Source organism: Staurois parvus, unplaced genomic scaffold (assembly GCF_062004578.1).
Source record: "Staurois parvus isolate SC_StPar_1 unplaced genomic scaffold, SC_StPar_1.0 ptg000061l, whole genome shotgun sequence".
Classification (NCBI taxonomy): Eukaryota; Metazoa; Chordata; class Amphibia; order Anura; family Ranidae; genus Staurois; species Staurois parvus.
The window spans coordinates 10,778,141-10,791,912 of NW_028317857.1; the positions used below are offsets into that span (position 1 = coordinate 10,778,141).

General features: G+C 40.6%; 1 protein-coding gene across 1 annotated transcript in view; it reads left to right on the top strand.

The window, feature by feature from the left end:
* Positions 1–13,772, top strand: part of ADARB2 (adenosine deaminase RNA specific B2 (inactive)) — a 748,635-nt gene that overhangs the window by 485,061 nt on the left and 249,802 nt on the right. Inside the window, exon 4 of the mRNA XM_089668727.1 lies at positions 12,041–12,945. Coding sequence (XP_089524853.1) covers positions 12,041–12,945 — 905 coding nt within the window. The remainder of the gene's footprint in view (positions 1–12,040; positions 12,946–13,772) is intronic.

Here is a 13,772-nt window from a genome sequence, read left to right on the forward strand (position 1 = left end):
GCAGGAAGGGAGCATGGCCAGTGCAGGAGTGGGACTGGAGTGGACTGAAGGGAACACCTGACATGGAGAGAGACTGTCACTGTGACTCAGGAGGGGATGTGTCATGTCGGTGAAGTGTCATCATCATCTGTGCTGCTGCACATTGCTGTCAGTTTCACTGCGAAAGTCAATTTCGTGTGTGCCCATTCTAATTTCAGGTTTCAGCGCTCTCACAATTTGAATGACAATTGCGCGGTCATACAACATTGTACCCAAACTAAAATTTTATCATTTTCTTCACACAACTAGAGATTTCCTTTGGTGGTATATAATCACCACTGGGGTTTTTATTTTTTGCTAAATTAACAAAAAAAGACCAAAAATTTTGAAAAAAAAAAGTTTTTCTGTGTTTCTGTTATAAAAGTTTGCAAATAAATAATTGTTCTTCATAAATTTAGGCCGAGATGTATTCTGCTACATGTCTTTGGTGAAAATAACCCAAATTAGGATGTATTTTTTAGTTTGTAGGAAAGTTATAGAGTTCACAAACTATGGTATAGATCTGAATATTGATCAATCCTGAAGTACTGACAGCCAATCTAATTTCTTGAGGTCCAAGAATGTCAGAACAGTACAGATATCCCCAAATGACCCCTTTTTGCAGAGTATACAGTCCGACGTACTTCATAAAAGGCATGGCGAGGTTTTTTGAAGTTGTATTTTATTTGTCATAATTTTTCGGAAAATAAAAAAATTAAAAAAATTACTTTCACTATTTTTTTTTACATACTGTCACCAGTGCAGTACAGCGTCATCATATAACTGGCATGGCGGTGATCAGGGACACTGACTGGTGACAGTATGAAAAAATATATAAATATATATTTTTTTAATTTTTTTAATTTTTTTTATTATTTTAAATTTTTTGTTAAATTTCTTTTCTTTTTTTTAAGATTTTTTTTTCATATTTCACTATGACCAAAGTAGTACAATGTTACCATAGTGACATTGTACTACTTTGGGGAAGTGATCAGTATTTTTTTTTTTTTTACACAATTTGCTTATAGCAAAGAATTACTTTGCTATAAGCAAGCATTTACCTGAATGACATCGATTCATTCAGGGTTTTTTTTTTTTGTTTGTTTGTTTTTGTGCTTAGCTGTGATTTGGCCACAGCTAAGCACATGACATGTGCATGTGATTAGCTGTGACCATTCACAGCTAGACACTAGTATACAATGAATGGCATGAATGAAGCCATCCATTGTATACAACTGTCATGTGACCTGCTGTGATTGGTCACAGCAGGTCACATGGTACCGGCAACAGGGCCGATACTCAGATCTGTCGGCCGTGTCCAAGGTACACGGCCGGTGACAGATCGCGCTGCTGCGCCGCTCTGCAGGAGCGCAATCTGCGCATGTGCGGGAGGACTCCATATGGCGTCCACCCGGAACGCTGATGACATTTGCCGCCCGCCATTCGGCCATAGGGCGGGCGGCAAATGGTTAAACATAAAATAAGAACTATATTTTTGGCCCTAATAGCTACCCTAAATCACATTGCTAATTGTATATTGTATTTGTTTGTAGTCTAAATACTGAAAATTGCCCTTAAAACTGTAATTTTTTTAACTTTTGGAAATGCCAGTAAAAACTTGGCTATGCCAGTAAAATTTGGATGGTGTGTCAGTGAATTTCAATCTGGTATGTTGGTAACACTGTCCTGTATTCACTTGCATTAAAGAAGATGTAAACCCTAAATAAATGATATTTGGTTTCCTAAAGCATAGTGTATCATAAACAACTGACCCTTTTTTTAAAAAAAAAAATACTTGTTTTTACCTTGTTTTTATCATTTGTTGCATCGCAGTGTAGCTGATCTTCTAAAGCCTCCTTGTATTTCATGTCTACATCTATGTACCAGGCTCCACATTGTTTTTCAGAATGGGCTTCCTGTGATAACAGTGGACCACAATTGCAAATTGTGTGTTAAAACTTTAGTCCCCATCAGAAACCTCTGTGACAAAGCGACAACACAGAACAACTGGGAGACAGGGACAGACAGTGGTCACCTTATAACAGGAAGTGTCTGAATTTTAGGTTCTTGACACTTTGATGCACACCCTACATTATGGGCTATTACTCAGTACTCCTAAATTGACATGTATGGAGGAGTATGAGAAGGATCTTTCTATTGTCAAAAACCTTGACTAGTGGCAGAGAAGTCTTCAAGCTTCTTTTAGAGGTATTGTGAATGTCTCCGTGATTAGGGAAAATATCAAGGGTATGACAATATGGTACTTGTTTACCACTTGCTTATCCAAATATACCCAAACTCCTCCCCCTGTTGTTTCAGGGGATGTCGCCTTTTAGACATGATGTATCATGTTTGGTAGGTATGTCCCAAGATTTGAGGGTTTCTGGAATGGAATATTTGCTTTGCTGACACGAGTTACTGGACAACTATCACCTAGTATTGCTCTGATTAATGAACCTGCTGAGCATGCACCTTGTTGTAAAGATTTGAGTACCCTCTGCCCAACAATCCAAATTTGGCATCCTCTACCTGGGTCCATGTCCACTTGGCCAACAGTATGCATCAAGCATCCTAGACACACATCTCCTGTTTCCAATAAATTATTTATGGTTTCTAGCTAGTACGATTGGTTCATATCAAAATTTTTATGTCTCTTCTCTTTACCTCTTGGTAAACTGCGAGTCCTCTTCGGCTAGCAGTGATATGTAGATCTTTGCTTTAAAATTAGATGATCTTGGCTTCATGTAATTTCCTGTTTTTAGCATGAGGTATTAGGTTGTGATGGCTTAGCACATCTTTGCTGTGCTTTCTTGGACTACAACTTTTAGCTATTCTGCTATACTTGTCTTTGGACTGTCTGGTTTAATCTCCTGAGCAAGTGGCAAATTGAAGAGATCACTTGGTTGGATAGTTGGACTGGGTTTGGGGGAGGTGATGGTTTACCACTCTCCTGCAAGTACTATTCTTGCTATGTCCCAATATCTATCCTACAGCATACTGTTTCATCTTCTGATATTAGTGCCTCTAAACTAATGTTACTGATATACTTATAAGCACTTCTTCTCTAGGAACATCTTCAGAACAACAAACTGGAAGTTGCAGTGCATGCTTTTAGTAGTGTACCTCTTTTACTTCTGAACTGCCTTCTCCTGGGACAAGGAAGCCACGGAAAAAAGTGGAAAGAAGTTTTTTCTACAGAGTTGCCTTGTACTGAGCCTACATTAATGGCCTGTAACTGTTCTGCTTTTTTTATGTAGTGATTTTACAAAAATATTGCACTACCTTCTCCCTCTCTAGATTGCCTGTCCCTGATTGACAGCCCTTGATATTACGTACTGATGAACACTTGCTGTTATTGTTTCTAGTTTTTTTGTGGAACCTGTTATTAATATGGACCACATACAATACCTTTGTATTGTGCAGAAAAAAATTATACTTTAAAAAAAATTACTTTTACATTAAGGAATGCTAGTGGATGGGCCAGACTTTCTCATTGAAAATCTATGTCAATAGAGAAAAGGGGCTGGATGAAGCTCTGTTCCTATAACATTAGATAGAAACACAGAAAGATAGATAGATAGACCAGTATAGATACCATAAATAGTATACATGCATATGAAGTCTCTTTTGTCTTATGTTCTCTTGAAATTAATTTATAGTACTTTCTTGTAGTTTGTTTTTTTATTATTATATTTTGTTTCTATTTCTTATATATTACATTAGTAGTCTTATTTGGAAATGCAATCCATTCATGTGCTACCTGCTTTCATTTTGAGACACACTGACAGTGACAACAGGCCCCAGGTAGAATTATTAATTCATTAAAAAGTGCTAAAAAATGACAAGCACAGAAATCCATGTGAGAGATCTGAAAAGGACAATTATTCCAGATGCAGTACATTCTGAAAAATATCCAAATCTTTGTACTTGTTTCTGTTGCATACAAGATCACACGCCTACTTGTACTCCTACATGTACATCATTTGGCCATGCTTCATGGATGAAAACCTACTCATGGACCTGATTCAGGTTAAGTTACAGTTTAGATGTTACAAAAAATTATGTATTATTTAGAACCAAGTTTTAATGTCTTCTGTTTCAGTGAAAATATATATTTCTTTCAAACAAGCAGTTTTCTTTTGCTTAAAAGATATGTTTTAAAACAAATCAAAAGACTGTTAATGTGTGCAATTTAATAAATTAAGAAGTCACAAGTATGTTGAAGTATTCAGGCCAACTTTAGGCTAACTTTACACTTGCTGTTGAGGACAGTAAAAACAAATGGATGAGTCACAATTTACACCCCCCCCCCCCACACACACACACACTCTCACACACACAAGCTATAAAGGCAGTAATACATGAATGTATGTATACACATGTAAAAATTACCTCCGCTGTTGTGTTTGACAGGCAGTGCTGCAAGTGAATGGGAAAACACCTCAACCACATGCATTGCACACTGTTGAAGTGTAGTGGTGTGGGTTTTTATAAACTGAAACAGTCGGTAAGGAGGCAAGATAATGGCTTCTCATCACCTGTCATACAACCTCTGAAAATCAATCCAACATGGATCACTCTGCAGAGTGCTGCAGCTAGTGTGAACAAGCCCTAAGTGGAACTGTCTGTTCATGCCCTGAATAACTGCAGCACGTTGTTTGAAGTTTGTTTGCACTCTGCTGGATCTGACAATGAGCCTAACGACTTTGCTATTTCCTCAGACCATCTTTCCTCAGACCATCTTTCTGAAAAAAGGGGTTAATTTACTAAGACTGCAAAATCTGGTGCAGCTGTTCATGGTAGCCAATCAGCTTCTAACTTCAGCTTGTTCAAATTAAGCTTTGACAAAAAAAATCTTGGAAGCTGATTGGTTTCACCAGATTTTGCACTCTCCAGTTTTAGAAAATCAACCTCCATGTATCATTAAACCCACATCAATAAAAGTGATCAATAAATGGTGTATTACATGCTGTTCATACTCACTCAGTCACTATAGGATTCGATTTTGGATTCTGCAAAAAACCTGGTTGATCCTGCTGTTCTCTATCTCCCCCTTCTGTCCATGTCCCCAGTGCAGTTGGAGATTTTGCAGAGCAGTGTTGGCACATGCTGAGTTTTCAGTGTATTTCTACCCTGAGAATTTCCTCTCTATCATATCTGAGCAGCCCATGTGACTATAGAATCACACATGTGGGCATATACACAGTGGAAAATGAAAGCCCACTCCCTCCCTTCTCCTCTATACCCACTAGTCAGATAGAAACACAATGGGGATGTGATATTACATCTAGATTGATGGAAGCTCACTTCCCTGTTATTCTAAAACGCAGGCTGGAGGGGCATGACACAGCCTGTGATTGGGCAAAATCCACCCACACCATGTTATTGCCAAAAATAAAAGTATTTAAGTTCAAATATATATTTGTATGATATTTTCAAACTGTTTATTGATATTATTTTTACTCAGTATCCCAATGGTAGTTTTTTATTTTAACATGTGACCAGCAGCAGAGGACTAGAATCTTCTCCTGCTTATGTTTCCCTGCAGACAGCCTGGGAAAGAGGTGGGTCACGTGACAGCTGTATATCAAATAGGGAAAAAAATGTACTTTGATTTTTTTTTTATTAAAATAATTAGAGTGTCTTCATCCACATACATAAAGAGGAGGGTTCATGTAAATTAAATAGTATGTGTTTAGTACCACTTTAAGCTGGCCATACATGGGTCAGTTGTTTTTGTTAAAAAAAAAAAAAAAAGTTATCGGCACATGTCCATCAGCTAGAATGATAGATGTGAATATTGATATTATCAAATTCATATAGACCTCATCTCCCTTAAAATTACGGTGTTCTTGTTCCAAGGAGATCCTGTTTAATCAACCCCTATCCCCACTTACAGTCAACTCCACTTCCCTCTTCACGACTCGTTATGTTGCAGAAAAGATTAATGGCCATATAATGGTTTAATAACACACCACCATGGGTTCCTAATCACCAGCCCCAAAGGCACACAGCTCTCCTTCATTCCTGGCAACATTCAGAAAGAGGCCTGAAAAACCAGAGATTATCACTGCTAAATTTTGCTGAGCTGGGATTCTATGTACCAGGCAGTTAATAATAAAGTACATTGTCCTCTTCCAGGCACTCCATCAATGCTATGCATTTGGGTCACCTATGTAGCATATCTTATATAAATTATTATATATCATTTCCCCGGAGACGTGTTCTGCTCCACCTGGCCTCTATGAAATGACATATGTTTCCCAAAACTGGAACAGCCATAGGTTTGGCATTTTAATGTTCCAGTATAAATTCACTAGGTAAACATGAAGCTAAAAATACAAAACTGGTTATGTTTAGCAAGATTGTATGTAATTGTATTAATCCACTCTGACTTCAATTTTGACTTCAAGTAATAAAGTATATGTAAACCCACTCAAGAAAATGTCTATCTGTTCCTCTCCAAAAGATATTTTCAGGAATTTTTAAATCTGCAGCTTCCATTAATATAATTCCCGGAGATCCTGTCATGAAGGTCCTTGTTCAAGTACTTTCTGTTTTAGGGTGACAACACTCCATCCCTGACTCCCAGTTGTGCTCCTGCATCACCACCATGTCACATTGTCATCCAGCGAAGACTAAAAGTGGCCTTATGTCAAAATATTATGCAGGCATGGACCACTGTTGGTACAAGAAACCGACCCTGATGAATGCCATGCAGCCATTGCTAGGGTGCATGTAGACGGGAAGTGGTTATAAAGAGGCAGCCAGAGATCAGCATTTCTGAGATGCAACAAAGGATGAAAAACATCTGAAGGAAAAGTATAAAAAAAACACAACAATTGTTTAAGATACTAGGTGTATCAAACTAAATATTGTTCAGTGGTATCACCAGAGGTTAGAGTTAATCTTTCAAACAGGGGCACAAAATGCAATACAATATTTATCTTTAAAGCTTATATAGTGGCACATATAAATACAATGTGCACAAATAATTTCTTCTGGCAGCTGTGAGAAAGCTTATCTCCAAATTTTGGAAAACTACGACCATCCCGCCACTAACTTTATCGGTGGATAACAAAAATGATATCATGGTGATGGAGGAAATGTAGGCCAGGGAAACAGACAACTGGGAAAAACATAATAAATTATCAGGTCTACTGTATAGGTAGGTCCACAGCTAGGTCCACCTCAAAGACAGATCCACACAGCCGGATCCGCTAAACTGACAGGTCAACAGCCAGGTTCACTCAATAGACAGGTCCACACAGCCATGTCCACTGCATATACGGGTCCACTGCTGTGGCAGCACAGCTTAGTCAAGATCACACTACTAGCATGCTGATTGGACAATGAAGGAGTAGCTCGCAGTGCTCTATCCTGTTATCAGTGCATGTGTACACTAGCAGATTCTGATTGGCTCCTAGTGCTGGCCCTTCCCTCCTAGTGTATGTGCTGGTGTACACACAGGAGCGTAATATCAAGCAAATTCAGACTATATTGAAACTGGAAGTACATTTAATCATTTTTACTTGACTGCAACACTGCATTAATTGATGTTTTTATATCAGCGTGTACTTCAACATCAACAAATAGAAGGCAAGATATTAATATCCAAAGAATAAAACAGATAATTCTAACACTGCTTAGGCCCTGCCTTATCTTATTATTTTATTCTCACAGTGCGATCCTAAAGTGAAATATTGTATTATACCTTATTATAATACTGTAACAGTTTGTCTATTAATTCATTGTAATTTTATCACATAATGCTTTGAAAATGAGACATAATGTGACACTTTTTTTTAAATCAGGCATATAATCAGCTGAAGACAAAGAGGTCTCCTTGTTAAAAGCAAGTATTAATCAGTACGCTTTAAGAAAAGTGTTATCTACTTCTCAGGCTGTATTCTATTCTAATCTATAAGCTCCAACGTGTTTTCAGTATGCACATTGCATTATTATTCTAAAGTATTTTTTTAGACGCATAGAGCTTTCTCTGGGTAGTATTTTTTGCTATAAAAAAAGGACAAACAAAACCCTAAAATCCCAGGGCAGTACAAACACCCCCAAAATCAAGAGTTAGTTCTCCTTATGGTGGTGGTTGGTGGCAGGGGTGGACTGACAACTCATGGGGCCCCCGGGCAATAGGGGATTATGGGGCCCCTGTGTCCTTGCCCAAACTCAAAAAGCCTATGAAAAAGGTACCAGAGGCATCTCATGGGGCCCCCTACTGACTCCGGGTCCTCGGGCAGTGCCCAAGTTTCCAAATGGTCAGTCTGCCAATGGTTGGTGGTAAGTGCCCATTTACATGTTTGTGATCAGCAGTGTACGCCATAAGTACCGGTAGTGGTGGTCAGGGGTGTTTTTGCCCCATACCTAAAAAGATGTAACCATCAGCAGCAAAGATGGAAAGGCAGGGCTGTTACTTTTTTTTGTGTTCACAGTTGTGATTGCTGTGATTGGTTCATTGGTACATTTTACAGGCGACCTGTGCTGCCGATGACAGCTATATCATAGGAATATGAAGGTTTCAGTGGCCGCATATGCATATTTTCTGCAGTGATATTTAAAAATGGTGCTCAAAAAAATTGTGTCCACCAACCCACTGTTTTTTGTTTTTTACAAAGGTATGTTATTAAGGTGGTTAAAGTGTAAATACAGTTTTTTTTCTTGGGGGGGGGGGGGGGTAGGTTTTTTTTTTTTAGCTTTGGATAGAATGGGAAAAGATTGGAAATCCTGTTGCTGTGTTAATACCATTGGTGACTTCCTGCCTGGTAATAAGAATGTCCCCAAAACAGGAAATGGGGGAAACCTCTCCTAATAGCAGCACAGATAGAAGTAAAAATGCTATTTTCTAAAGTGGTTGCAAAGGCAGAAGATTTTTTAATAGTAATGCATTCTATGTATGAAGGTAAAAAAAAACCTTCGCATGCAGGTCTCCCCACTACCCCCCCTCCCTTTCTTTTTACTTAAACTGTTGCTAAACCCACAGAGGTAAAATCAGTCTGTATATGTAGTAAAGCATGCTTGTTATACTCACTGTGAAATCTAGGGGGTTAATCCTCTGCATTGTGTAAAAAGGCTGTTTGATTCTGTCTTCTCTGATCCTCCCCTTCTTCCAGTGTCCCCCTCTTATCTCCTGATAAGACATACTGATACTCTGCACATGCTCAGTTTGGTGTGTGTTGCCAGAGAGGATTTTTTTTTTCTTGGGGGAGTGCATGTGATCAGCACAGGGCCAATTAGCACTGTCAAAAAGTGATGTTACAAAGAAATAAAGAGAACAATAAGAGGGAGAACAGAAGAGGGAAATAAAAGAAAGAAGAAGAAAGAATACTTGCAAAGTCCTTGGTTTTAGCAGAGCTCAATTGTCCAAGTCAAAACATTGCCATGGTTCTCCTTGTAAATCAGTAAAATCAGTCTGTATATGGAGAAAGCATGCTTGTTATACTCACTGTGGAACCTAAGGGCTTAGTCCTCTGCATTGTGTAAAAAGGCCATTTGATCCTGTCTTCTCTGTCACTCCCCTTTTTCAAGAGATCACCTCTTATCTCCAGACTGAACCGTAGGCATGCACATGCTCAGTTTGGTGTGTATTGCTAGAGAGGTTGTTTTTTAGTTTCTTGGGAGGGTGCATGTGATCAGCACAGGCCAATCAGCATTGTCTAGACAGAGGTCAGGGGTTCTGCATCTTCCTAGAGCTGATAAAAGTTTCAAGACTGCTATATATTGCTGATGAGAAAATGTATTTAGCAGTTGATAGTTACTAAAATTATTATTATTATTACATCGAGTTTATATAGCGCCAAAGGGTTTACTCAGCGCTGTACAATAGAGGGGGGGACAATACATGAAACAGTACAGCAACTACAAACAGCACACGAGGGGTTAGAGGGCCCTAGCTTACAATCTAGAAGGGAGGGGGTAGTGGTACAGGTAGTGGTACAGGAGGAAATGGCTGTGGGGAATGGAGTGGTAGGAGGAATGAAGGAGAACGGCTGTTAGGTGAGGGTGGGGTAGGCTTCCCTGAAGAGGTGAGTTTTCAGGGAGCGCCTGAAGGTGAGGAGGGAAGGTGACAGTGTGATGGATTGGGGTAGTGAGTTCCAGAGGATGGGGGAGGACCTGGAGAAGTCTTGCAGTCATGCGTGGGAGGAGGAGACCAGGGAACAAGACAGAAGGAGGTCCTGTGAAGAGCGAAGGGTACAGGTAGGGTGGTACCTGGGAATCAGGTTGGTGAGGTAGTCAGGGGCAGTGTTGTGAATGGCTTTGTAGGTCAGAGTGAGTAGTTTGAATTTGATGCGTTGGGCGATAGGGAGCCAGTGGAGGGATAGGCAGAGGGGGGTGGCAGAGGTGGAGCGGTTGGTGAGGTGGATGAGTCTAGCCGCTGAGTTCACGATGGTCTGAAGCGGGGGGAGAGCCTGCACTGGGGTAGGCCGGTGAGGAGGGAGTTGCAGTAGTCAAGGCGTGAGATAATCAGGGAGTGAACGAGTAGTTTAGTGGTGTCTGGGGTAAGGTAGGTGCGTATCTTGGCGATGTTGCGGAGGTGGAGCCTGCATGTGTTTGTAAGTGATTTGATATGAGGTTGGAAGGAAAGGTTTGAGTCCAGAATGACGCCAAGGACTTTGGTTTGTGGGGCGGGATTGATGGTGGTGTTGTTGGTAGTGATGGATAGGATGGGGGGGGGGGCGGGGAGGGGGAAAGACGAGAAGCTCGGTTTACTGCATTTCCATGTTGTGTGTACTGTGGGAGATCAGATATAGTGAATGCAGGGTCCTGGGTTTAGTAACACTTTAACTGAGCCCAATCTCAATTTCAGCAAAGTGTATGAGAGCAGAGGCTCTCTCGGCTTTTTCTCTCCTCATAGGCTCAGACACAGAAGAAGGAGCCATTGGCTCCCACTGCTGTCAGTCATAACCAGTGAGGAGGGATCAGTGGTGGGGCGGGGCCGAAGCATGCTCTGTGTGTGTTATAGACACACATAGCCAGCTCTAGAGAAAGCACACAGGTGTGCCACAATAGGAAGTGGCTTTCTATGATGGCACACCAAGAAGAGGAGGATCGCCGGTGGGGGACCTGAGAAGAGGAGGATCGGAGCTGCTCTGTGCAAAATCATTGCACAGAGCAGGTAAGTATAACACGTTTGTTATTTTGTTTTTTTAAATCTGCCTTTACATTCACTTTAAGCTAACTCTTTACCTCCAGCTCCCAATGCTGCTTTACAGGATTTCTTGATGCTAGAGGCATTCTCTGGGCTTCACAATGATGTGATCAATATGATTGACTGTCACAGTGATCATGTGATCTGGAGCCCATTCTATGGGCTACTGATTTTAAGCTGACCTAGAACTGTTGGTGACAGTGAAGTCGCAAGGTTTGGTTAGCTGAGTGAGTGCAGTCCTAGCACAAAACAGGGGCTTCCATTGTACACATATGTGGGACACGCAGGGAAGAAGTCCCTGCACTACTTGGGAAATCAAGAAAATCGAGGTTCCCAGTACAGTTGCGATTTCGAGCATGGGCGGCTTGTTATTAGAATTAATGGAACTCGCCTGCAGGTTCTGCATTCCTCTGGTTGGGTGGAGCGGCTGCAGGTAGTTGTGTGGCTCCCACAGTGGCACCACCTGCACAGATGTGAACTAAGCCTTAAAGTATGTCTAAAGCCAAAATGTTTCTCATTTATTTTGGATAGACTAATAAATAGTTAAAACCCATGTCAGATTTTTTTCCCCACTTCCTGTCCTGAGATCACAACAGGAAGTAAAACTCTCTAGAGTGAATGTTGTAACTGGAACTATTGTCCTCATGGATGTGAAAATCTAAGGATTGAATGGACAGAAATATAAATGCTTTGGCAGGTAAAATAGCTCTCATTGACATATTCCATCTGTGTTTTCATTGACTAGAGTATGGTGTAAATAGAACGTTTAAAAAAAATACCCAATAGGTAGGTGTCTGTAATTAGATTTGCAAGTCTAATATAACAGCATTCAGCACTCATATATTTTCTCTGGTTGCCTAGGTACAAGCAGCACAGAAGTAAAAGAAAACCGCAATGTTGGAAACAGAGAGGACGTGGCTTTATCCAGCGACAGACCAAAGGTCGGACCAGCCAGCCTTAAAAGAAAGCGGCCCCTGGAGGAAGGAAACGGCGGCCATTTTTGCAAGCTGCAGATTATTCTAAAGAAACTTTCATGGTCAGTAACTCCCAAGAACGCCCTTGTTCAGCTCCATGAGCTAAAACCTGATTTGCAATACAGAATAGTTTCTCAAACCGGTCCAGTCCATGCCCCTGTGTTCTCCGTGGCGGTGGAAGTCAACGGGCTCACATTCGAGGGCAGCGGACCTACAAAGAAGAAAGCTAAAATGAGGGCAGCCGAGCTGGCTCTGAAATCATTTGTCCAGTTTCCAAATGCTTGTCAGGCTCACTTTGCGATGGGGAACTGCATCAACCCCTCCACTGACTTCACATCTGACCAGGCAGACTTCCCAGACACTCTGTTCAAAGAGTTCGAGCCAACGGCACACAGCGAGCACTTCGCCTCGTACAGCCCAGTTAATAACGAATTGCTTTCCAGTGCATATCGACATGGGAGATTAGTCTGTCACACGTTGGACTTAATGGGCCATACTAAACAAAACAAGCACAAGATGGCATCCCCAGCTGAGAGTGAGAAGAACCCAGTGGTGATGCTAAATGAACTGAGACCTGGACTGAGGTACGTCTGCCTTTCAGAGACTGTGGAGAAGCAGCACATCAAGCGTTTTGTGATGGCAATGAGGGTTGATGGGAGGACATTTGAAGGTTCAGGACGGAGTAAGAAACTGGCCAAAGCCCAAGCAGCACAGGCGGCCTTACAGGCCCTCTTTAATATTCAGCTTGCAGGTCACATTCCCAACAGGAGCAAGTGTAACCATTTGCCACAGGTAAGTGTTCATAATCTAACTGCAGTAAATAGCAATGTGTTGTTTAAAGTGTCATTCTACCTTTACAACCTAGAAAAAATGAAATAAAAGGGATCATATTTGTTTTCCATGTGCAGATACATTTTTTTAGATAAATAACTTAAACAGTATTAAACCCAAAACCAAAAATGTATTACATTACAGCTTACCAATAATTAGATGTGGTGGCTGCATTAGTTCCCTTTTCTTTGGTTTTCTTCCCTCTGTTTTCACTTGGGGATCTGGCTAGCAACACATCTCCTGTATTAGAGAGACACAACTCTGGAGGAATGAGTACAGGAGGCACAGCAACATCGTCCGTCTTGGGCAGGGTATTGTTAAATGTATTAACAGATTTAAATACACTAAACAAACTGAAGCCAAACTCGAGCTCACACTTTATAATCAGTTACAGCAAACAGGTTTTTTCCTTATGGGATCAAGATTTTGCATGAATAAATAAAAGTTAATCATTTTAATCACCCCTGCCAGTGTTAAGTGGTTTGTCTCATCCATGAAAACTGGTACAGTCTACTGGAGAGCTTTAGTTTCTGAAAAACAACAATTTACCTGCTGGATCACCAGATGAAAACATAAGAAAGAAAGCCTAAAAAGGAAACTAATGCAGCTGTCACATCTAAAAATTGCTAAGCTGCAGTATAATAAATGATTACTAATAAATGATTGCATTTGGGTTTAATGTTACTTTAAAGAGGGGCTATATGCCATCCAACACCCCCCTCGCCTCAAAAAAAAAAAAAAAAACCCTGACACTTTTTCCCTGTGTTAAAAAAAACAAGTATTTACTA